The sequence below is a fragment of the Bufo bufo genome, chromosome 6 (genome assembly GCF_905171765.1).
Source record: "Bufo bufo chromosome 6, aBufBuf1.1, whole genome shotgun sequence".
In the NCBI taxonomy this organism is placed as follows: Eukaryota; Metazoa; Chordata; class Amphibia; order Anura; family Bufonidae; genus Bufo; species Bufo bufo.
This window is the reverse complement of record NC_053394.1, coordinates 79,377,650-79,403,844: the sequence shown is the minus strand read 5'-3', so window position 1 is coordinate 79,403,844 and position 26,195 is coordinate 79,377,650. Positions and strand designations below refer to the sequence as shown.

Here is a 26,195-nt window from a genome sequence, read left to right as displayed (position 1 = left end):
GATGATTGCTTGAAAAAAGTAGATTTCGCTACTTTTGCACAATAAAACCTAAAAAAAAACAACTTTCATTATTCTTTCGACAAAGCTGTGTGAGGGCTTTATTTTTGCGGCACGACTTGAAGTTCAGATTTTTTTTACCCTTTTGGTACAGACTACGAATTTTTTGTGTGTGTAATATATAAGCAAAAACAGCAGTTCTGGCCCTTTTTTTTTTTTTAAACGCCATTCATTGTGTCGGAGAAGTTAAGTGATCTTTCAGAGTGGGGAAATGAATGGAGGGTGCACTGGGCATGCGCAGCCTCCCTTAATTCATTTCAATGGGGCCGTCGAAAATAGCCGAGTGCTGGCTCGGATATTTCCATCTGCCCCATCGAAATAAATGGGAGCAGTGGGGAGCAGCGCTTGGTGGTGGACGGACGAAACGGTCCTCCAGCCACAGCTCTACCCATTTCGTTCTCGTAGATGCTGGTCCTCGAGGTGGGAATCTTAGCGATATGCCCCCATTGTATGTGATGGGAATACCCCTCTACTAGTCTCACAAGGGGATTTTGACATGTGATTATTTGATCACTTCCATAATACACTGTACTACATATGTAGTACAGTGTATCATGCTGACAGTGTGCCTAATAGACATACACTGAAGGCAGACCTGGGGGCGTTCAATAGGTCATAAAGGAATGAAAAGGTCTATCTGTCCTCTTAAAGGGAGTTTTTCACCAGCGACCTCCCAGTCCAACTGTTTACGTTATTTTCTTGATCTGAGGTTCAGTTCCCGAGTATATGCAAATTATACGCAGCGGGGGCATCACTGTTGCTCTTTTTTCTCTCCTTTCTGTGACTAGCCCCTCTATTGCTGCATTGCCACTGCCTGGCACTGTCAATCCAAGCAGCAAGAGAGGGGCAAACCACAGAAAGGAGTACAGCTGGAGTGCAAAAAGAGCAAGGGTGCCATGCACATTGCACCAAAGGCGTTTTGGAGATGTGTTCATGTATCAGACATTTATGCTATGTTTAAAGGGTTTATCCAGGATTTTGATATTACTGGCCTATCATAAGGAAAGGTCCTTAATATCAGATCAGGTCCAACTCCTGGCAGCCCTGCAGATCAGCTCTGGTGATCTCTGCAGCCTCCTTGCAGCCTACCAATCACAGTGCCTTCCATTGAATAGTGGCTGTGCTTGGTATTGCAGCTCATGCCTATTCACTTGAATGGGACTGTGCTGCGCCAAGCCATGTGACCGATGTACGGTGATGTCACTGACCTAGGAAGAGACTTAAGCACTCATGATAGCAGCCTCCTCGAACAGCTGATCAGATATTGATGACCCTTCCTGACAATAGGCCATCAATACCAAAATCCCTGAAAATCCCTTAAGTATTTAGGAGGAAACTATTTCAACATGTGACGTTCATAAACTCATCCGGTTTGTTTTTCTGTTTTTTATATTGTAGAACATTATTATATCTAGTGGTGCAGAAAAGGTAAGTTACCTTTCTTCCTTCACAAAATATATGTCTGCACTGCTCCCCAGTGTTTATTACCAAGTGAACTGATTTACCGTACATTTTAAAAGGAACACTGTCTCTTTAAAGGCACGTTACCCTTTCCCATCCTTTGGTGTACATGTACGCCCTCAGCTGGAGCTATTTTCTACATTACTTTGTACACATATGGCCCTGTGATTACCAGAGTTTCCAGGGTTCATTGTTATACATAAAGAACTTAGGGGCCAGTAAGCTATAGTTAAAAAAAAAAAAAAGTTAGAAAAAGTTATAGTTAGTATAATCATTTAATATATAAACATCGAATGCAACTCAGTAAGGCGTAAAAACGTATGTAGTACATATTAGATGGTCACATACTCAAGAGACGGTATTAAGATTGAAAATGAATAGCATACAATAAGAAAAAAAAAATGAAACCAAAAAAAAAATAAAACATCTAGCAGGATATGAAGGTTTAAAGGGGTTGTCTGGGATTTGATATTAATGGCCAATCGGCTGTTTGAACAGGCTGGTGAGCGCTGCAGCCTCTTTCTAGGCCGTTCATTGGTCACATGGCCTGGGCACAGTGAATGGACATGGCTGCAGTACCGAGCATAGCCGCTAGCCAATGTTCAGCCTGCGAGGAGGCTGCAGCGCTCGCTAGAGCTCCCCGGCCTCTTCAAGCAGCTGATCGGCGGGCTGCCGGGAGTTGGACTCGCACCGCTCAGATATTTCTGACCTATCCCGATAGGGAATCAATATTAAAATCCGAACAACTGCTTTAATGATGCACATGTAGATTTTGGAGAAAACGCCGTGGAATTGCGTAGGCAGAAGACTTGGAAGTACTGATTTCATTGGCGGTTCGTTCCTATTAAACGGCACCCACACAGTGTTTGTCCTCGTCTCGCATCTTACACACATCCAGTTACTGAGAAATCTTCCAGCCATAAAAAAATGTCCTTGTCATAATATTAATATGCAGTAAAATTCCCGTGAAAAGTGATTTATGATTTCTTTCTGTTTTGTAGCCATTGGAACTGAGAGGTCCGTATGACGTCGCCACCTTGTATCCTTATAAAACTGATGTACAGGTGAAACTCGAAAAAATAGAATATCGTGCAAAGTTCATTTATTTCAGTAATGCAACTTAAAAGGTGAAACTAACATGAGATCGACTCATTACATGCAAAGCGAGATATTTCAAGCCTTTATTCTAATTTGGATGATTATGGCTTACAGTTTATGAAATCCCAAAGTCACAATCTAAGGTCCCCTTTGCTCAGGGGGTATGGATTAATTAGCTGACTAGAGGGTGACACTTTGAGCCTAGAATATGGAACTTTTTCACAAATTTTAAGCTGCATTAATGCAATTCCTTTTAATTTGCGTTACTGAAATAAATGGACTTTTGCTCGATATTCAAATTTTTCGAGTTTCACCTGTATATGGAACTGATTAATCATATTTTCAGCAAAACTTCTACATTGAAATTTTGCGTTTATTATTGAAAATGCAGACATTGGGGGAGGTGTACTAATCAAAATATGGCTAAAACTGGCACTAAAGCGTTTTTCCAGAATTATCAATATCTGATTGGCAGGGATCTGACACCCTGCAACCCCCCTGAGTAGCTTAGGTGCCGAAACTACACAGCGCTGTGCATTGTGTTTCCACCAGGATAGGAGATAAGTGCATGAAGAGTGGCGGTCCGACCACTGGCACCACCACCAATCATGAGGACGGGTATGCCTTATTCCCCTGTGTGAATGGAGCAGAGTGGTGTATGTTCATGAACACCGGTCCATTCGCTCTCCATCTGTGGGACCACCCAGTACAGCGCTCGGCTCTCCATCTGTGGGACCACCAAGTACAGCGCTCGGCTCTCCATCTGTGGGACCACCAAGTACAGCGCTCGGCTCTCCATCTGTGGGACCACCAAGTACAGCGCTCGGCTCTCCATCTGTGGGACCACCAAGTACAGTGCTCGGCTCTCTCCATCTGTGGGACCACCAAGTACAGTGCTCGGCTCTCTCCATCTGTGGGACCACCAAGTATAGCGCTCGGCTCTCTCCATCTGTGGGACCACCAAGTACAGTGCTCGGCTCTCTCCATCTGTGGGACCACCAAGTATAGCGCTCGGCTCTCTCCATCTGTGGGACCACCAAGTATAGCGCTCGGCTCTCTCCATCTGTGGGACCACCAAGTATAGCGCTCGGCTCTCTCCATCTGTGGGACCACCAAGTATAGCGCTCGGCTCGCTCCATCTGTGGGACCACCAAGTACAGTGCTCGGCTCTCTCCATCTGTGGGACCAGCAAGTACAGCGCTCGGCTCTCTCCATCAGTCCCATAGAAGTGGATGGAGCTTAGGTCACATGTACACACGACCACTTGGAGAAGGGTCACACTCTCTCGGCGTTCAGGTTGCACACCAATCTGCAAGTGACATTATAGAAAATCACAAGTTAGACAAAAATGAAAGAAAATGATGCTTCAGAATATATGAACGTTCTACAGTTCAACAATTATTAAAGCACTTTTGGTGATAGATACTCTTTGAATCTGAAAGATGCCCCTTGACAGACTTTTTCATTCCTTTATGACCTATATGTCCCCTTAAAGGGAGTCTGTCACCAGCGACCACCCAGTCCAACGGTTTGCATTATTTTGTTGATCTGAGACTCCGTTCTCAAGTTATGATACTTGAGACGGCCATATGTGTTTTGAGGTCCGCAAATTGCGGATCTGCAAAACACGGTTACCAGCCTGTGAAGGGCTGCAGCTATCGATTATTTTAGTAATCAAGTATTATTTCTATTAATCCAACAATTACTCGAGTACTCTAATAAGAAAAAAACTAATTAAAAGAACGTTTTCCTGTATAAAAACTCATCAGACCCCCGTGCTATCCAGTCCTGTGTGCCATCAACTCCCCCAGTGCCAACATCTCCAGCTCATAGGAAGCAGCCCCCAGCGCCAGTGAAATACTTACCTCTCCTGTAGGGGCACTGCCGACACTCCACAGATCTTCCATGCTCTTCTTCACGTGCTGCGCTGTTCTCCTGGCGTCACACGGCATCAGGTCATAGTTCTCGTTTATGTGCACTATGTCCTGACGATGTGCGGGCCGGGCGGATGACCACGGACTGGTGAGTAATAGCAAGCGCTTCACTCCCGCTCCGTGGTCACATGACACAAACGAATCCTGGATGCAAAAAATTTGCACAGAATATTTTTCTGTGTCGAGTTACTCGATTTAATCAAGTTATCGTTGCAGCCCTAAGCCCATGTGCTTTCTGCATTTTGCGGAACGCCCACTGCCAGTCCTATGGTCGAAATGCCTATTTTCTGCTATTGCAGACAAGAATAGGACATGTTCTATCTTTTTTGCGGGGCTGCGGAATGGAAGTGCGGATGCAGACAGCACAAGGGGGGCTGTTCGCCTCTTTTTGCGGCCCAGTTCAAATGAATGGATCCATATTCGTTCCACAAAATTGTGGAACGGATGCAGACCCATAAATGTGGTCGTGTGAATGAGCCCTTATGCAAATTATATGAAATGAGGGCGTCACCTTTGCACTTTTTTCACTCATTTCTGTGGCCAGCCCCTCCCTCACTGCTTTTCTTTGGGAGGGGTTGGCGTTCGGTGCAATGAGGGTGTCACCGTTTCTCTTTTTGCACCCAAAGTCCTAATTTACTTAATAGGAAACAGTGTCATAACTCAGGAATGGAGCCTCGGATCAACAAGAGAAAAATGGCTAATTATTCAGGTGAACCACTGCTATGTGTCTATGCAAACAGCTGGATATGGAGGTCACTGGGGACAGATTCCCTTTAAAGGGGTTGTCTCATCTCGGACATTGGGGGCATATCGCTAGGATATGCCCCCCAATGTCTGATAGGTCTGGGTCCCACCTCTGGGACACGCACCTATCCTTAGAACGGAGCCCGCAAAGTGATGGAGCACGCACCGTGCATGCGCAGGCCGCCCTCCATTCATTTCTATGGGAGTGCCTTTCCATAAGTTCCATAGAAGTGAATAGAGCGGTGGCTGCGCTTCCCATTCATTTCAATGGGACTTCTAAAAATAGCCGAGTGTGATGCACGCCTATTTTCAACAGTCTCATAGAAATGAATAGAGGATGGCCCGCGTGCCTAGTGTGCCCTCCGTCACTTTGCGGGCTCCGTTCTAAGGATAGGTGCGGGTCTCAGCGATAAGCAACCCCTTTAATAACAGAGAATGCCCCGGGTCCCCAGTACGTTGTGTCTGCATCCACTTGCCCGGCTGAGCCGCGCACCATGAGGAGGAAAGTCTCTTAATATATAAGCATAACTCATGTCGGCTCCATGGAGTTTCTTAGAGGCGCAGAGTGCACGGACAACAATGTCCTCCTTCTGCCCCACAAAGGGATTGGCCAGGTTGTAAAACTATTTTCCAAAAGCCCCTAAACAATTTTTTGCTTTGCATGCATCCATATGTCATCATTTATTCCGGCACACAGAAATAGGCCCCTTACTATCCTGGGCTGCTGCGTTCATGGGGCAGTGCTGTCCCTGGACGGATCACCTTCTGCGCATGCGCTGAACAGTAAATGAACATGTTCACGGCAAACGGATTAGGGGCTGTTGGAAAATATTTTAACGGCTTTGTCAATCCCTTTAACTGACCAAATTGTCAGGTAGGTGATACTAGCGACCAGCCCTGTAAATAGCCGATTAGGGCATGGCTGCGGATCGGGGGCTATTAGTTCCAGCTGGTTTGTGGACATTTTACTATCGAATTGTACAAAGAGCAGATTTCATACTTGACTCATCCTGAACCCGATATTAGAGGCTTGCTGTTTGGATTGTCTGAAAGATCTGCCAAGGCTGCCCTGTCTACCAACTGCCGCGCTGCCCTTCTACATGGTGGTAAGTTGGTTTTAGGCAGCATTGTGAGACATCCAGTCAAAGGTTTTTTGATAACTAATTAATATGCATTATTTTGTAATATTGAATTCACTTTTTATTTGCTTTCTCTATGGCTTTTACATTTTATTACTAACATTTATTAATGTCAGCAGGGGGAGCCATAATCACACATTACAAATGCTGCAAGTACATTACATCCTTTATTTTGTGACATTAATTGAAGAATCATTTTTTTTCTCTACTTTTAAAGGGAACCAGTCATCTCTGTTTTAGTAAATACTTGTATACCCCATGAAATATCAACAGTTGTGGAGCATCTCTCTTCTTCATTGTGCCTCTGTTATTCCTCCCAGAAATTACAGATAAGTTGACAGCTGGGTGCTACCAGTTGGGGGAGGGGGGGGGGTCTATGCATCTTGGGAAACTGTCCAATCAGTGCTGACTGTATAGAGACCCACCCTATGACAAAGGGTGACATGCAGTTGTCAATTTACGTATTCAGGTGGAATAACAGAGGAACCGTACAATACAGAGTAATGAGAAAAGATGGTCCAGAATCATTATTTTATGGCGAGTATGAATAATTTTTACTAAAACATGTCTGAAGTGGTGACGAGTCATGTTTAAATAGGTAATTGTCCTCTGTCTATTGAATTGGGGCTGTTAGATTGGTGGAGGTCCCAATGGTCACACCCCAGCGATCTAACAGTCATCACAGGAATGGGGGTCCCGTTTCTCCAGTTTGAATGGAGCAACTGTCGAGCATGCATCCCTCCAAGAATAGGACTTGTTCTATCTTTTTTTGCGTGATGGACATACGGAGGCGGACAGCCCACGGTGCACTGTCCGCATTTATTGCGGTCCAATAGAAATGAATGGGTCAATGTCCAATCTGTAGATCAGACCCGGGCTGAAAATACTGTCCTGTGAATAAGGCCTAAAGGAGCATTTTTTTTATTTTATTTTTTCCATTGGCATACTCGCTACCTTTCCCAGCCAGCAGGTGTATGGTCCTAGTGACTGCCATGACTCTTTCAAAGTGTATCCAGACAGAGGCACATTTGTAGGCGCTGATGAGCATAGTACTGCAACACCTCCCCATTTAATTCAGTGCAGTGAGCTTTGCACCCCTTCATTCTGCTGATTGTTGTAGTTCCTGGAAGTCACACTCCTCATTGATGGCTAAGCATACACCATGTATGTTTCTTCTAAAAATCTGTAATAAACATATTGAAGCTAGACACATAAGAAAACCTTCCTGCGTTACTAGCTTTGATTTATATTTCTAGTTGGGGCCAGCAGATGGCAGCATACTCACACATTATGGCTGCTGCATCGGTTATGCACCCATACCTGCTTCTCTATGCCGCCATCAATAGTCCTGCTCCCTGTCTCATGGGAAGATTTCCTCCTTTGTATGCTCGGTGCACACTTGCCCATCTCCTTGCTATAGGGTGCTCCATTCACACTATACTGTAGGTCAGGGATCAGCAACCTCTGGCACTCCAGCTGAGGTGAAACTACAACTCCCAGCTGGAAAGCCTGAGCCCCTACAGTATAGTGTGAATGAAGCACCCTATAGCAAGGAGATGGGCATGATGGCAGCATGTTATAAAAACTCTTATAGAAGTTAATGGAGCATGCTGGGAGTTGTAGTTTCACCACGGCTGGAGCGCTGAAGGTTGCTGACCCACAGCACAATAGGTGCACAATAAGTGATATTTCTTTAAATGGGTTGCCCAGACTTTCACAATTAATAACCTATCCTCAGGATAGGTCATCAATATCAGATTGGCGGGGGTCCGACACCTGGCACCCCCGCTGATCAGCTGGGTGAGGAGACGGCGCGCAGTGTCCTCGTGCTTTCTCCCTTCCTGCTCTCCACTTTATGTCTATGGGACTGCAGCAGCGGACAGGAAGAGAGAAGTTAGACGGCAAGTGCGCGCGTCGTCTCCGATCTGCTTCCGCTTTAATCTAAATATCTGGAAAATACAAAGCAAGTTTTGTGCACGATGTCCTAAGGGCGCGATCTGTTTGCCTCTTCGTATTGTGCCTTGTACCTTAGCCTTATCCTTTTATGCAAAATTTCCATAAGGATGTCCCAAATTGTTAGGCCGATGTCAAACTATATTAAATGGTGTGATTTAATTTCAGAAACAAGAAAGACTGCCTTTGGCATCACTCATACTGTGAAGAAACCTCAAACTCTAGAAGATGAAGGGGAAGCGGCAGAACCAGCGTCCAAGAAAGCAAAGAAGGAGTGAAGTTCGTCCATCGTACAGCATGCGATCGCCCACCATTAAGATTTGTCCTTTATTCCTTTCAAAGACTCGGTAAATCAATTTTCCCATTACGGTCTGTGAGCTGACAGATTGGATGAGCCGTTTCCTAATCTGCGTCTGCAATGTGTCTTGTGCTCGACAGAATCAAAGAGGCTCACACAAAGAAAAGTTGAACAAATTTATTGCTAAACAGAATATATATATTTTTTTTTTCTGATGAAACCATAAAACATGGAATTGTTGAGATTTCTTTCCAATTAAATACTTTACTCAAAAATCCCTCCCATGCACTGGCTTAGTTTTGTGGCTTCGGTCCGTCAGAGTTCTGCAGTAACAAGTTTGTCCAGGATTAGAAATACATGGCCGCATTCTTCCTCCCTGTCCATGCATTGGGCTTGGTATTGCAGCACATGGCCATTGGGTTGGGCTTAAGCTGCAATCACAGACGAAACCTGTGGACAGATAGGATGCTGCTTTTGAAAGAAAACAGCCATGTTTTACTAAACCCATACATTCCCTTTAAGGGTGGACGATCGAGCAGTTCTAACATATTTCTGTATGTTGTGCCCTTATTATACGTGCACAGCTTGGTCAGTGGCTGGTGAGCAGCAAGTGCACATTGAGTTGTTGTAGCTTTGCACAAATACAGGTTTAAAGGTTTGTCTCACTTCAAGTGGCATTTATCATGTAGAGAAAGTTATTACAAGGCACTTACTAATGCATTGTGATTCTCCATATTGCTTCCTCTACTGGCTGGATTAATTTTTCCATCACAGTGTACACTGCTCCTATCCAGGGGTAATGACCACCCTGCAATCCATCAGTGGTCGTGCTTGTACACTGTAGGAAAAATCACAGACCCCTCTGGTGTCTGGGACCATAGAAGCGCACTTAGGCAAACATGCGCATCAGATCCCGTCCCTGTCACCTCGTATCTGCGCTGCAGCGGTGGTTGTAGCCCTTAGAAATGATCCGTGTATAATAATGTGATGGAAAAATGAATCCAGCCAGCAAAGGAGGCAATATGGACAATCACAATACTTTAGTAAGTGCCTTGTATTCACTTTACCTACATGATAAATGCCATTTGCTGAAGTGACACAACCTCTTTTAATGCTGTTTTTAAACACTTAGTTCCATAGTCTTCTATAGTACAGGAAAGCAACATGATACAAGGTAGGCACCACTAGGCGGCGCACATTAGTCATCCTTCGTCTTGTCGCTCATCATCCATACTATTATTTTAGTTTTGGCCTTTCCAACAATCAATCACCGCTATGCAGGATCTCTACTCAAGGTCACAGGCTTACTGAGTGCAAGGTAATCACACGCCAAGCGCCAGAGGCCCTCTGTGATACTGGGAGATCCATGCTAGTTTGATTCATTATAAGACCTTGTCAAATCTGATATATAAGTTACTCTGTATTAGAAAGAATCAGTATGACTCCCTTTGTTCCATTACTCGGTACAGTATATAAAGTCAAGACCTTTGTCATCCATTACGTCATAAATACAGGAAATCAAATACAAAATGTACAGAAACTACAATACAAATATACAAAAGGACCTTCTAAGTACAAACTTTTCCAGTTGCAATGCATTGCATTTCCTTCCAGTGACATCTGGTGTCTCAACCACCATACTGTGACCATCATTCCTTCTGGCTCAGAACCCCGATGTCGCTAAGGACATTAGATGGGGGGGGTCCTAAACCGTTTCTTTGCCATAATAGCTTGTAGAGCATTCTGCTTGTGTGCACTAAAGTCATTGGGGAACACAGACCTGTCAGAGTCCATGTCTATTCCCATTGTTCAGTTATAGGGGAAAATGTTAACCGAGGATAAATGGCCTTCTTTTAAAGTAACTCTCCATACAAAAGAACTATACTGTCCTATGCATGGTGCGGGGCCCCAGGGAGTGATGTATGAGTGATTCATGAAAAACATAAGTGATTCCCTGCGGCGTGCACTAGACATAAGTGTATTCAGCAAAGTGTGTCTTTAGAGAACGAGTACATAAGTTAAGAGGTCATCATCGTAGGGGTCTACCCAATGTGCTTCTTGGAAATTGGAGAAAAAGGCCTGATGTACTTTCACGTATCCCTTTTGCTACACTGTTCCCAAGATGAAGAAGCACAACAATGACTCTTGTGACACAAATACCTTCATTACAAGCTACAGACAGGGGTTAATAAGACCAGAAAATGTATTTTCTGTGTTCGATCAGCTCAGTGTTCTGGACACATCTGGGGCTTCTACTCAAACTCAATAGACTTCATGAGTGAGCCAAAGCAACACAAAGATGTTGTCCACGTCTTAAGATCACCGGCTCAACAGATGACGCCCCCTCTGTTTACTGACGTTACGTTTGTCTCCGATGGGTGGGAAGCCACAAATGAATTGGGCCTGACCCTCGGCAGAAGCGTTACATTTCTAAACATACAGCCAGGAACACTTCCCAGCTTTACCCGCTGCAAGTCATGTCTTTGTAGTCCAACAGAAATGGTAAAGGCCATAGTCTGAAGCATTTACACATAACTTCTGTATGTACGTCATCTATATATGTTTAAAAGAACTATATCAATCTGGCAAGAAAAGTGTCTTTTTTTTGTTTTTTGTTTTTTTGTTAGTGCAGACACCAGATTTTTTGCCTTCGTGGCATTTAGTATAAAACGCAATAGTAATGTAGAACTACTAAACATACATCAATAAATTAATACATATAATAAAACATTGAAAAGTGCAAGAAGTTTCAAATAAATAATATGGAATAGTCCGTCTCATAGCGTGTAGCAAAAACAAGAAAAAGTGCCTGGCAAATGCCTTCTCAGAGTGATGACGTCTGGCCGCTCTGTCAGAACTGCTGTATATCGGAGGAGCCCTTGTATGACTTGTCCTGGAGGCCACTGAATATCTCTTTTGTGCCATTCTGCCACTGAAGAACAAGTTCCATCGGTGTCTTTCCCGCCTGTCAGCGCAATAGGAAAGTAATGCGGTTACACGGGAAAATATAAAAATGTATCAAATGTTTAAAATCAAGTGTAAAGATGAGTGAGATGTATCTGTAATATGTCCGCGCACAATGGACTGTCTTGAAAGTTCCATAGGAACCACATACTGCTCTTAAAGGGCTTCTGTCACCCCACTAAAGTCTTTTTTTTTTTTTGGGCTAGTTAAATTACTTATACTGCGATATATGAAAATATAATGGTCTTACTTACTTTGATTCAGCAGTTTCTTCTAAAAACGAAGTTTTATAATATGTAAATTAGGTCTCTACCAGCAAGTAGGGCGTCTACTTGCTGGTAGCAGCTGCAGAAAACCGCCCCCTCGTCGTGTTGATTGACAGGGCCAGCCGGGATCTCCTCCGGCCGGCCCTGTCTGCATTTCAAAAATCGCGCGCCTGTGTTCATTCGGCGCAGTCGCTCTGAGGTAAGGAGGCTCGCCTCCTCAGCACTCCCTTAGTGCGCCTGCGCCGATGACGTCTTCTATTTCGGTGATGTCATCGGCGCAGGCGCACTGAGGGAGTTCTGAAGGGCGAGCCTCCTCATCTCAGAGCGCCTGCGCCGAATGAACACAGGCGCGCGATTTTTGAAATGCCGACAGGGCTGGCCGGAGGAGGAGATCCCGGCTGGCCCTGTCAATCAACACGACGAGGGGGCGGTTTTCTGCAGCTGCTACCAGCAAGTAGCCGCCCTACTTGCTGGTAGAGACCTAATTTACATATTATAAAACTTCGTTTTTAGAAGAAACTGCTGAATCAAAGTAAGACCATTATATTTTCATATATCGCAATATAAGTAATTTAACTAGCCCAAAAAAAAAATGACTTTAGTGGGGTGACAGAAGCCCTTTTAAAGTTGCCTTATTTTAAAACCTTCTCCATGCTATCTTCAGTAGCATGCCCGCTTGACGACCACTCCATTCAGACGTCTCCTCAGTCGTGCAATGAACTGGGGGCTCTGCTTTAGTGATTGTAGGGGGTCCACAGCGATCAGACATTTATCCACTATACTGGGACTGGGTGACAAATTTTAATTATCAAATTACCCCTTTAAAGAGCTTATCTTATAGACAATGGGGCAGTTTTACCAATCCTATAGATCAGGGGTAGGCAACCTCTGACACTCCAGGTGTTGTGAAACTACAACTCCCAGCATGCACACTTGCTCTGCTCTTCTCATAACTCCCATAGAAATGAATGGTGCATGCTGGGAATTGTAGTTTCACAGCAGCTGGAGTGCCAAAAGTTGCTGACCCCTGCTATAGATGGTGTGATTTAGACATATACGCCAAATGACACGTTTGGCTAACTTTATACTAACTACTGGTTGGCTTCATTTAAGACCGGACACTGTTTAAGAATTGTGGCACTGTTTTGGCACAAAATGTGGCCTATTTAAAGTAAATACACACTCTTTCCTTTTCGGCCACCCCACTAGATGCAAATAATTTCACTAAGCCTAGATGCCACACACTGCAGTTTACACCACAATCTAGGTGTGCTCGCATTACTAAACGTGAGCCAATGTCTTCAATGATCACCATGGGTCCAGCTCCCAAGACCTCCGCAAGCAGTGGCCATTACAGGAAATGTATGACTACATGCAGCCATTAAAATGAATGGCCACCAACGCCAATACATGGAGGGACCACATGTGTTAGAGCAAGAGCCACTCACTGTCCAACTTTAAAATATCATTTAGATTTGAAGAACTTACACAATTTTTGATGGATAAGTTGGCTCCATACAGGATCAAGAGTCTTATCATCTTGTAGCGGTTTAGTCTCACTGCGTCATGCATTGGTGTGTCTCCTTCCTGCAGAATACATAATGGTTACCTGAGCTGCAATATTTTATTGCAAATATCTTATGTTTAAAGAGTCACCAGACAATACTGATAAACTGAGGGAGATTTATCAAGACTGGTGTTTCCGACGCCAATCTTGATCTCCTGAATGCCAGAGTGAGATGTGCCTAATTTATTAAGAGGCAGATGCCTTATCCTTGGCCCTCCTGTGCACCAGCTAGGGTCAAGCAATAACTGTGCACCAGGTAGGGTCAAGCAATAACTGTGCACCAGCTAGGGTCAAGCAATAACTGTGCACCAGATAGGGTCAAGCTATGCCTTACACCAATTTCTGGGTGATATTACAGAAAATCTGGAGGGCTGCGAAGGCTCCAACCCTCCAGTAAGCCCTTCCTCTTTTCTTAGCACTTTCAAAAAGAAATTATGGGGCAAATATGGTGAACACCATAATCTGTGACTTTTTGACCCCCACTATTGTAACGTAAAAGGCTTATTAAATCTCCTCCGCTGTGTTAAAGAATGTTCCCACAATGAACCCAGAAAGATCATCCTTCACCCTATGTCATTGCATCTGTATGGGTAGTATGAATGACTGTAAAGGCTAATATGGACTAAAATGTGTATGGCTGCGTCACCATAATGATTGTTCCCGAGGTGTTCATTCAACCTTCAACCTACTTCTGTCTTAGGCTACTTTCACACCGGCGTTTTGGCTTTCCGTTTGTGAGATCCGTCATGGGCTCTCACACGCGGTCCAAAACGGATCAGTTTTGCCCTAATGCATTCTGAATGGAAAAGGAACCGCTCAGAAAGCATCAGTTTGCCTCTGATCAGTCTCTGGAGGCGGACACCAAAACGTTGCCTGCAGCATTTTGCTGTCCGCTTGACGAAAATGGATCCGTCCTGGCACACAATGTAAGTCAATGGGGACGGATCCGTTTTCTCTGACTCAATCTGGCAAACGGATCCGTCTTGGATATGTTACAGATAATACAAACGGATCTGTTCATGACTGATCCATGCGGTTGTATTATTGTAACAGATCCGTTTTTGCAGATCCATGACGGATCCGCCCAAAACACGAGTGTGAAAGTAACCTAATGTGTATGGCCACCCTAGGGGGGGGTGGGGATATAATTAATAAAGGGAAGCGCTGGATCTCCCAATAGAACACAATAGTGATGTGGGGATTCTCACAGAGACGGAGTTCATGTAGCCACTTTGCATATCTTTGCCCGGTTTCAGGATAGAATTTGCCAAATGCAAATAATAATGTGGTGACTGAGGATAGGTCATCAATATTATGCTACATTTACAGGACCGTATGAATGAGTCCGCATCCGTTCCACAATTTTGCGGAATGGGTGCGGACCCATTCATTTCAATGGGGCCGCAAAAGATGCAGACAGCACACCGTGTACCGTCCGCATCCGTAGTTCCATTCCGTGGCCCTGCAACAAAAAAAAAAATAGAACATGTCCTATTCTTGTCCGCAATTGCAGACAAGAATAGGCATTTTCTGTGATAGCGGTGGCATGTGCGGTCCGCAAATTGCAGAACGCACACGTTTTGCAGATGCACAAAACACCACGGTCATGTGAATGTAGCCTTAATAAAATCCCAGAAGACCCTTTTAAGGTAAAGCCAATCACCGAATGAAAGCTTGCTCCATGACTGGTGGAGACATCGAAATCATCGTCTATGGGCAGCAGAACGTGCTGGGTAGACAGCCATCTGCTGCCCAGAAACAATGATTCTCTATGGGGATGAGCAATCACAGTAGCAATCAATGTCCCCATAATGCTGTGATTGCTGCATGTAAATGTAGCTCTCACCTCCAATGAGCAGGCAATCAATGAACGAACTGATGGTTCCCAATAATTGCCTGCCGTCGGCCCATGTAAAGGAGGATCACTCTTCCCATCGTCTAGCCTACTTTTACAACTATCAACTGTTTGCTTTGAGTCACTGCTCTCAATAAATAAGCTCCAAGTTTACAATCATGAGACATGAAGAGGAGAGCTTTCTCACCCGATCTTTGGCATTTAGGTCGGCTTCACATGCAATGAGATGTTCTGCGCAGTCATACTGTCCTGTTCTCACCGCAACGTGTAGGGGAGTGCTCAACAACTGCAGAGGGGGAAAGAGCAGACAGACGTATGACCAAATTGTGCCTAGGCACCAGTAGGGAGAAAATAGATGCTGCGGGATATCCATAGCACATGAGTTTGCAAATATATAAATAACTAAATATCAAAGCATATGAGCAGTTATTTTGAGAGTTCTACATTTCCCGCTGTAACGCCATCTGGCCGAGGAGTATGTTCACACACAGATTTCACGGAAAAATCCTATTCATACTTGTAAATGGGATTGATTTTGCAGAAGGTGCACAGATTTCTGCAAGTCCCATACATATGGAATGTGACTGTAGAAGTATTTGCAACAAATCTGGGTGAACAGTAATGTTAGGCGGATTTCCCACAAGGGACACTTCCATTCGGATGCTGGTCGGCAGCACCTGGATCGAGCACTGACCCGTTAAATTCAATGGGTATGTACACGCCAGTCCATACAGAGAAAATTGCCACATGTTCCACCTTTGTCAAATACCTTTTCAAATGAATGGGTCTGCAGGAAAAATGGATTGCACATAGACTCCATCCATGTGCAGTCGATTTAAAAACTCATTCAGATGGAATATGGTTAATGGGGTTCTCTCACTTCAGCAAAGGACATTTATCATGTAGAGAGAGGTAATACAAGGCACTTTCTAACTTTCCTTTTCTGGCTGGGTTAATTTTTCCATCACACTACACATTGCTCGTTTCAATGGTTACAACCACCCTGCAATCCAGGGGCAGTGGTCGTGCTTGCACACTATAGGAAAAAGCACCAGCCTCTCTGTTGGCCGGGACCTTGAGAATGAGCATAGGCACGCATGTGCAGCAGCTCCCGTCCTGGCCATCCCATATCTGTGATGCAGGGGTGGCTGTAACCTCTGGAAAGGAGCAGCGTATAATGTGATGAAAAAATGAATTACCATATTTTTCCCTTTATAAGACGCACCTGATGATAAGACGCACCTAGGTTTTTGTGGAGGAAATTAAGAAAAGAAAATATTTTGAACCAAATGGTGTGCTTTTGGTGGGTTTTAAACTAATGGGAGGTCTGTGGTTGGCGCACTGTTATGGGGGATCTGTGGATGACACTGTTATGGTGATCTGTGGATGACACTTATAGGGGGATCTGTAGAGGACACTTGTAGGGGGATCTGTAGAGGACACTGTTATGGGGATCTGTGGATGACACTTATAGGGGGATCTGTAGAGGACACTTATTGGGGGACGGGTGGAGGACACTTATAGGTTGATCTGTAGAGGACACTTCTAGGGGGATCTGTAGAGGACACTTATAGGGGGATCTGTGGAGGACAGTGTTATAGGGGGATCTGTGGAGGACACTGTTATGGGATCTGTGGAGGACAGTGTTATAGGGGGATCTGTGGAGGACACTTATTTGGGGATATGTGGATGACTCTGTTATGGGGGGATCTGACCCCATTACATAGGGTCCCAGTTATAGCAGCCCAGCCATCACATATAAAGTGTATGCAGCAGCCCCTATCAGAGCTGCTTTGCTAAACTAGCTGTAATCGCTTCTCTGCAGTACTCACTATGCACGCAGCGGGCCGGCTGGCAGCACACGTCACTCAATGAAATGGGCGGGGCCAGAGTGTGACTGAGTGAGTGACGTGTGCGCTGCCGGCCGGCCCGCTGCGTGCATAGTGAGTACTGCAGAGAAGCGATTACAGCTAGTTTAGCAAAGCAGCACTGATAGGGGCTGCTGCATACACTTTATATGTGATGGCTGCTCTGACCGGGGCCTGTCTTAATGAACTTCAGTGACTGCACCGGGCCCCGCTATGTGCGATGTGCTGGCCATGTAATACTGCTCTATTCGCTTTATAAGAACCACGGCCACTTTCCCCCCACTTTTGGGGGGGAAAAAGTGCGTCTTAAAGCAAAAAAATACTGTAAGTAAGCAAAGTAGGCAATATGGACAATCACAATACATTAGTACGTGGCTTGTATTCCCTTTGTCTACATGATAAATGCCATTTGCTGAAGTGAGACCGCCCCTTTAAGTTTGCTGTCGTTCAGAATACTTTAAAGGTCTGTCATAAATTGGCCTTTAGTCCTATATCAGAGGGACACATGTAGTATAGGACTAAAACTTGTTATGGGACCTGAGGGACAATATATTATACCTAAACACAATTTCTAATCTGGGGTTAATTGTGCTGATCACGGCCCCCTGTAAGAGACCAGGGCTGCCAGGCAGCAGGGGGCAGACCCTCCCCCCCTCCCCAGTTTGAATATCATTGGTGGCCAGTGCGGCCCCCCCCCCTCCCTCTATTGTAATAATTCGTTGGTGGCACAGTGTGCGCCCCCCCCTCCCTCCCTCTATTGTAATAATTCGTTGGTGGCACAGTGTGCGCCCCCCCCCCCTCCCTCCCTCTATTGTAATAATTAGTTGGTGGCACAGTGTGCGCCCCCCATCGGCCCCCCCTCCCTCTATAGCATTAACAACATTGGTGGCCAGTGTGCGGCCTCCCATCTCCCCCCCCCCCCCCCCCCCCCCCATCATTGGTGGCAGCGGAGTTCCGATCGGAGTCCCAGTTTAATCGCTGGGGCTCCGATCGGTAACCATGGCAACCGGGACGCTACTACAGTCCTGGTTGCCATGGTTACTTAGCAATAGTACAATAGTAGAAGATTCATACTTACCTGCTGCTGGCTGCTGCTGCGATGTTCGTGTCCGGCCGGGAGCTCCACCTACTGGTAAGTGACAGGGTCTGTGCGGCGCATTGCTAAATGAACTGTCACTTACTAGTAGGAGGAGCTCCCGCCCGGACACGAACATCGCAGCTCCCAGGTAAGTATGAGGGGGGGGGGGGGGAGATGGGAGGCCGCACACTGGCCACCAATGTTGTTAATGCTATAGAGGGAGGGGGGCCAATGGGGGGCGCACACTGTGCCACCAACGATTTATTACAATAGAGGGAGGAAGGGGGGGGCGCGCACACTGTGCCACCAACGAATTATTACAATAGAGGGAGGAAGGGGGGGGGCACACTATGCCACCAACGATTTATTACAATAGAGGGAGGAAGGGGGGGGGCGCACACTGTGCCACCAACGATTTATTACAATAGAGGGAGGAAGGGGGGGGGCGCACACTGTGCCACCAACGAATTATTACAATAGAGGGAGGAAGGGGGGGGGCACACTGTGCCACCAACGAATTATTACAATAGAGGGAGGAAGGGGGGGGGCACACTGTGCCACCAACGAATTATTACAATAGAGGGAGGAAGGGGGGGGCACACTGTGCCACCAACGAATTATTACAATAGAGGGGGGGGGGCCGCACTGGCCACCAATGATATTCAAACTGGGGGGGAGGGGAGGGTCTGCCCCCTGCTGCCTGGCAGCCCTGATCTCTTACAGGGGGATATGATAGTACAATTAACCCCTTCAGGTGCGGCACCTGAGGGGTTAATTGTGCTGATCAAGGCCCCCTGTAAGAGATCGGATGCTGCTAGGCAGCAGGGGGCAGTCATGTACACAGTTTGTAGTATATTCTAACTAGAAGCGTCCCCATCACCATGGGAACGCCTCTGTGTTAGAATATACTGTCGGAAATGAGGTTTCACGATCTAACTCATATCCGACAGTATATTCTAACATAGAGGCGTTCCCATGGTGATGGGGACGCTTCAAGTTAAAATATACCATCGGATTGGAGAAAACTCTGATCTGATGGTATAAAAGGGACTCCAGACTTTACATTGAAAGTCAATGGGGACGGATCCGTTTGAAATGGCACCATATTGTGTCAACGTCAAACGGATCCGTCCCCATTGACTTGCATTGTAATTCAGGACGGATCCGTTTGGCTCCGCACGGCCAGGCGGACACCAAAACGACTTTTTTTTTCATGTCCGTGGATCCTCCAAAAAACAAGGAAGACCCACGGACGAAAAAACGGTCACGGATCACGGTAAAACGGAACCCCGTTTTGCGGACCGCAAAAAAATACGGTCGTGTGCATGAGGCCTAAATCATAAGAACTTCCAACTTTTTCCAGTGCTCTTGGACTTCACAATTTGGATTTAAAGGAAACCTGTCACCAAAAAATCGCTTATTAAGCTGTTCAGAGTACCTTATAGTGCTACATAGTTGTGTCCTATTGCACTTTTTCTTTGTTTTCCAGCATTTAGCCTCATTGAGAAATCAATGTTTTATTCAGCTGCTGCCCCCTGCTTCAAGTCAGGCTTGAGTGAAGGGGGGCAGCGGCCTAGGCGTCTCCAATCCTGCTCTCCCCGCCTCCCGCCGCCTTGATTGACACGCCGCATCTCAGTGCCGGGACTGCGCTCTCAGCCCGCATGCGCAGTAAAGGGCTGCTGTAGCGCGATCCCAGCTACGGCTCGTACACTCAGCCGGCTTCAGTCTCGCTACAGCGCATGCGCCCGCCAGCCTTACATACTCGCGCCCGGCATCTTCTCTACCTGCGCATACAGAGCGGGCGCATGCGCTGTAGCGAGACTGAAGCCGGCTGAGTGTACGAGCCGGAGCATGCTACAGCAGCCCTTTACTGTGCATGCGTGCTGAGAGCGCGGTCCCGGCACTGAGATGCGGCGTGTCAATCAAGGCGTCGGGAGGCGGGGAGAGCAGGATTGGAGACGCCTAGGCCGCTGCCCCCTTGACTTCAAGCCTGACTTGAAGCACGGGGCAGCAGCTGAATAAAACATCGATTTCTCAATGAGGCTAAATGCTGGAAAACGAAGAAAAAGTGCAATAGGACACAACTATGTAGCACTATAAGGTACTCTGAACAGCTTAATAAGCGATTTTTTTTGGGGCAGATGGGTTAGCATGACCCTCCATGGCCAACATACCTTGTCTTTGGCGTTGATTTTTGCTCCTTTATTAAGCAGTAATTTTAAAACATCAACACTTCCACCACGGCAGGCCCAATGAATTGCTGAGGATTCAAGCTGGGAAGGAACCAAATGATATCATGGGACATGTGCATAGAGGCTTGAATTTGCATGCACGCATATGATTCATAGACCTAACGACAAATGCTGGGATGTCTCTATCTTGTCCATGTATTGTTGAAAGGGGTTCTCCAGGACTTTAACAGGTAATGTCGGGGGACAGAAGGATCGAGTGAAATTAATATTTTCACCTGACCTTTTGTTCTCCCAGGAGAAGCTGCTGCCAGTGCTCCAGTTTCTCCCCTCACTCCATTAAATACACATTCAGCCAAGTTGAACGTACGCGTGTATGAGGGAGTCCTGATAGATAGGTGTTGGCTGTTGCCTTCTCACTGTTTACCGCTGGCCCAGTGATCTCACGACTAGTATCAACTGGCCTGAGCGCCGCACCCAGGCTAGTTGATACTAGTCGTGACGACACTGGGCCAGCGGTAAACAGTGAGAAGGCCGTGGCGCTGCTGGAGCGCCGCTGCCTTCTCAAACAGATGATCGGCGGGAGTCCCGGGTGTCGGATCCCCGCCAATCAGAAGTTGATGATCTATCCAGAGGATAGATCATCAGTTTAAACAAACTGCAGAACCCCTTTAGAGGAGTAGATAAAGTTAACACAAGCCACTTACTAATATACTGTGATTGAACATATTGCCTCCTTTGGGGCTTGATTCATTTTTCCAGCACATTTGGGGAGTTACGACCACCCTCCAATCCAGCAGTGGTCATGCTTGCACACTAAAGAAAAAGGCGCCAGCAGCTCCCCTCCCTGCCACCTTGTATCTGCGCTGCAGAGGTGGTCGCAACCCCTGGAAACGAGCAGCGTATAATGTGATGGAAAAATGGATCAAGCCAGCCAAGGAGGCGATATGGACAATCACAGTACATTAGTAAGTGCCTGGTATTAACTTGATAAATGCCATTTGCTGAAGTGAGACAACCCCTTCAAAGAACACAACTTATCAGGTATTGAAAAGATTAAAGAACAAAGGGTTTATGCAAAGTGATATTACCCCAGTTTCTATATGCAGAAATAATGTTTCATGGATGAGAAACATCCCCCGTGCATTTCCCTCCAAGCGCCCTGTCTGTACATGTTAAACCCAAGAGATAAATCACTTGTTTTACTGTATCTCACACTTGTCTGAAAATAAATGACCAAAATGATAGATTTTGCTTTGTGGTTTGCATTTATTATTTTGATTTAAAGGCACCTGTCGCCCTTTCTGGTTGGACGTACAAACTGATTTCACTTTGGTTGAATGTGACCCACCTACTGAGCCATCCTGCCATCTAATCCCCGTTTTCTTGGACCCACTGATACACTTGACTGAAGCTGAACCATAGAACAAGTAGATAATGTTTGACATCTACAAGCTTCTAGGTAGCGATGTTGCTGTTTTTTTTCTTTTTTTTTGCTTATTCAATGTCTTTTTTCTGCCAGAAACAGGAGGGAAATAAATGCTACCCAGGTTACATTTTCCACACTGAAGTAGCATTAAATTCATTTCTAATTTGATATTTTCGTGACTAAATGGTATCATGATTTTGCTCTTTCTGTAGATAATTGCAGGGCAAGGGATGTGGCATTTAATAGACTTTCCTGGCAGGAGGTCACAGAAGTAACTGTCCATTGTCTGCTGCTTTGCTTTTTTATAAAATTGAGCAGCTTTGTGTGACTAGAATGATTACTCGTAATCTAGCAGCATTTTCCAGTGAAATCTCCAGCCTTGGGGCTCATGCCCATGAACGTAAGGGCTCCGTGCCCATGCTGCGGACTGCAAATTGTGGTCCGCAATGCACGGGCACCGACCGTGGGGCAGCCGCATATGGATCGCGGACCCATTCACGGTCCGCACCACAAAAAAGTAGTGCATGCACCACTTTTTTGCGGTGCGGAGGCACGGCCAGAAACACCACGGAAGCACACCGTAGTGCTTCCGTGGGGTTCCGAACCATGCTTCTGCACCACATCTCCAGTTTTGCGGATGGGTACGCATCCGTGATGCAGGGTGAAAACGGCCGGTGCCCCGTGTATTGCGGACCCGCAGTATGTAGGCTGCAATACGGCCATGGCGGGGCAACGGCCGGGTGCATGAGCCCTAACTCTAGTCCCTCTGTTGTGATTCTTTTTCATTGTGCGTACTGGAAAAATCTACATACCATGTCGCGGAATCCAAGATCTGCTCCAGCTTCAATTAGCTTCTCGACAATGGCAAGGTGTCCTTCTGAGCATGCTCTGTGCAGCGCCGTGCGCCTGTACTGTGGAGAGCATAGGAAAAACATTGTTACAACTATGAACATTCTTCCTAATCTGCTACTGATTTATCATTTCCATATCAGGGGAATAATTACCACTTAGGACCATACAAGGACAAAATAAACATATAGGGGTAATTTGTTATTTGAGTTGGTTTAGGTGTCAGTTTTAAGTCTGTCTTTGCTTTGTGAGGTTCTAGCAAATTTATCAAATGGTGTAGACTGAGTAATAATATATTTGCAATGTGGAGTGCAACCATGCCTGTAAATGGTTGCTCGGTTTGAAGATGCAACTTTTTTGTCACTTTTTAAAAAGTCACATAAAAATGAGAGTTAAAGGTGTTCTAATCTGAAATCCTGACCTACTTATCACTCCACAGTGACCAGGATCCCCAAAATTGATGCACACACCTGTATTACAGCTTTATGCAAGCTCCCATAGCAGCACTGAAGTCCAAGGGGCAATACTAAACCTCCATATGCCTCCAGCGTATACAGAGACATACGCAGATTTTTTTGTTGTAGGTTGGATTCCTATGGATTTGAGGCTTTATACAGTGGCACATGGAGGAAGACTGTGAGCCTTGCTGCACGTGAAGTCTATAAAATGCATCTGTCGGTCAGTAGATAGTAGGATAGAGAACTCCAGAGATAATCTGCTAGAACATGAATCTGTCAAGGTGGATTTTAGAAGTGTCAGTCCTAGCCCATTATCTAAATACTCTGGCCTGAGCTGGCTGGCTTGTTAATGTTCCTCCTGATACTTAGCTCCTGGGGCACAGGCCCTACCGGCATCCCCAACTATTAAACAGTAGTGGCATCCATGCACATCTTTGCATAGCTACTGCAACAAATTGTTGAGAACACACAAATAGCATATACAAAGATATGTATTACCCTGATATACTCATTAACTTATTTCCTGATTAAAGAGCATACATTATTAAAATCATAGTACGTGCAGATTGTGATATTTAGGTATGTACAATTAGTATTCATGTTGGTGTCGTGATATAATGCCCAGCCACCACCTGTACTTCAGCTGTTGCTGATCTGCAACTTTCATGAAGCTGGACTGATCTCCGGCATGCCAAGCATGATGTCAATTGTAGCCCGGTGCCAACCGGGATGCTGTGACTTGTCAGAGTCTATTTCAAAACTGTATTTAGTTTAACAAAAGAGAAAACAAGCACAATACCTCATCACAGGCATTTGGATCACCACCATCAGCCAAGTATTTCTCCACTACAGGCAGCTTGTTTTCCAGGGCAGCTTTTAAGAATGTCTCTTCATCCACATGTTCAATCTGAACAAGAGATGTAATTTTAACATTAGTTCTCTAGTGTCAGGTTGATATATTTTGTATATGGTTCTTCTATCAACGTCACACCCTTACCACTGGTTCTGGTTCCGGTTCCTTCACCACCAGCACTCTTACTTTTTTGCATTTTTTTTGTTTTCTCAGCTTTATTATAGCTTGCAGATCTTCCAAGCTATCAAGCTTTGGGCGTTCATCTAGTTTCTTCTTAACGATCTGAATGCAAAGCAGAAGATCAACGTTAGGCGGCATGAACTAGTCTTTAGAAAAACAAGCAATTATTTTTCAGAAGTGAGAATTGTATGCCATATTGTATATTATGTGCTGCTACATGCAACAGGGATTGGTTTGGTCCATTCAAGTACTAACATTAGGCTTGTCTATAGATGTCAAACCAGATTATGTATAAGCACTTATTGGTCAATGTTGATGTGATCCACATAGAATAAAATTTCAACTTTGAGATGTTGCTTGAGTAGGAAGAGTTCTGGCTGAGAGCTGTAGTAGTAAATAGAGGGCTATGTAACAACCTCTTAAGGCTGGGATTCCACGGTCAGCTTTTTAATGCAGTTTTTGAAGATAAAGCCATGCGTGGATGAAAAAAGATGAAAAGCCCCGCTATTTCATCTGTATGTGTCTTCGGTATGATCCATTCCTGACTTTGTCTTCAAAAACTGCATCAAGAAACCTGAATATGGGAACCCAGCCTTACATTCAAGTCCAAGCAGGACCACTAGTAGCTGAATAGACGAAAGTCCATCATTGCCAGTTTTCTACAGACATACACTTGCTGTAGCACAATAAAGGAACATCACATTTGATGTCAGTAAAGAAGGTAACATCTATTTCTTAAGTGTCCACAAATACTAAGGAGAATGCATTAGAAGAAACTAGTGTATGATTATTACCTCAGCTTTAAGCTGTTTCTGTCTTGCTTGTTCCTCCTCTTCTTGATCAATCAATGATTTGGAAGTTGTCCTCAAGTCATCTTGCTTTTCTAAGGTTACAGAAGTTTCATATTCTCCATGTTCTCCAGACACAAAATCTCCAGTGTCTTTGGTTGTACTTTTCTTTCCAGTCACCTGTTGAGAAATGCTTTAATGTACTTACTTCCTTACTAGAAATACTAAGATGTCTTGATCATGTCTCATATTTTACTCAACTGAAAAATAGGACCACTTGTTTAATGAAGAATAAAATAAAATATAACTAACCTTACCGTTTAATAGTCTATATATCATATGGATCTACGTTCATCACTTCCTTATCAAAGTACATGTTTTCGTGTTGAGTAAAGATCATCTCAAGACCCCCAACTTAATACAGTTTAGAAATTTTATTTATGTAATCCAAACCAAGACAATTCATCCATGGCCATGACTTACAGTTACAATATCTACTGTACACTTTACAGATTTTTTAATAATTACTGTAGGTTGTTTTATTTTTTGATACACATTCACAAAATTAAAGTGTGAATATAATTAATAAACATATTGCAGGTTAAACTGTTTTTGTCTATATTAATTGTGGTTAGATCAGATTATAAAATTGATTAATGATTACAATGTTTTAAATAATATGTGGTGATATCTAATAAAAGAATGGAGAGAAACATACCAGATCTTCTACTTTCATCAACATTTTGCCTTCTGTAAAGTCTTCAAATGTCCTTTCCTGATGTTAACCTTATTGAAGACAAGCTAGCTCCCTGTTCTCCAGGTTCAGTTCTGCCTTGCGTTATATACCCCGTCTCTGGCAAGGTTGGATGAGGTAATGTTCCAACCTGGGAACCAACATCTATGGACCTTGCTCAGACACAGAGATAGGTGCTCACTCATTCCAGACATGCTAACTTGCCAGATCTTGTGTCATGTGAGGGGAGGGTAAGTGTAGCAATGGGCCTTATGATTAAAAAAAAATGCCATACACTAACTACATTGCATATCCCCCCTGGTATGAAATGTGAGATGACCATTTCGTTGGCAATGACTAAAGGGCTCAGCAATGCGAGTCATTCTATCTGTACCAGTATGACAGCTGTCTGTTGGTCTTGCACTACATTTTTC

The 26,195-nt window shown here is 44.9% G+C and overlaps 2 protein-coding genes across 2 annotated transcripts in view; one reads left to right on the top strand and one right to left on the bottom strand.

Annotated features, from left to right (window-relative positions):
- Positions 1–11,489, top strand: part of RPP30 (ribonuclease P/MRP subunit p30) — a 37,324-nt gene extending 25,835 nt beyond the window's left edge. Inside the window, exons 9-13 of the mRNA XM_040435537.1 lie at positions 1,456–1,485; positions 2,520–2,557; positions 6,321–6,400; positions 8,555–11,291; positions 11,324–11,489. Coding sequence (XP_040291471.1) covers positions 1,456–1,485; positions 2,520–2,557; positions 6,321–6,400; positions 8,555–8,664 — 258 coding nt within the window. The 3' untranslated portion in view covers positions 8,665–11,291; positions 11,324–11,489. The remainder of the gene's footprint in view (positions 1–1,455; positions 1,486–2,519; positions 2,558–6,320; positions 6,401–8,554; positions 11,292–11,323) is intronic.
- ANKRD1 (ankyrin repeat domain 1) lies at positions 11,323–25,950 on the bottom strand. Its single transcript, XM_040435536.1, has 9 exons — positions 25,747–25,950; positions 25,035–25,208; positions 24,205–24,342; positions 24,007–24,114; positions 22,713–22,811; positions 20,457–20,555; positions 15,524–15,622; positions 13,403–13,501; positions 11,323–11,649 (listed from the first exon to the last, which is right to left on the bottom strand). The coding sequence occupies exons 1-9, from the start codon at positions 25,768–25,770 to the stop codon at positions 11,536–11,538; spliced, it is 954 nt and encodes a 317-aa protein (XP_040291470.1). The 5' UTR covers positions 25,771–25,950; the 3' UTR covers positions 11,323–11,535.
- Between the last annotated feature and the right edge of the window lie 245 nt (positions 25,951–26,195).

What these genes read in the sequence shown, in the direction of transcription:
- ANKRD1 (XM_040435536.1), bottom strand. Translation starts at nt 25,770, where the DNA reads ATGTTGATGAAAGTAGAAGATCTG. An exon ending in TGATGAAAGTAGAAGATCTG is followed by an intron (nt 25,209 to 25,746) that starts GTATGTTTCTCT and finishes ATTTCTCAACAG; the next exon opens with GTGACTGGAAAGAAAAGTAC. An exon ending in ACTTATCCATCAAAAATTGT is followed by an intron (nt 11,650 to 13,402) that starts GTAAGTTCTTCA and finishes TTGCGCTGACAG; the next exon opens with GCGGGAAAGACACCGATGGA.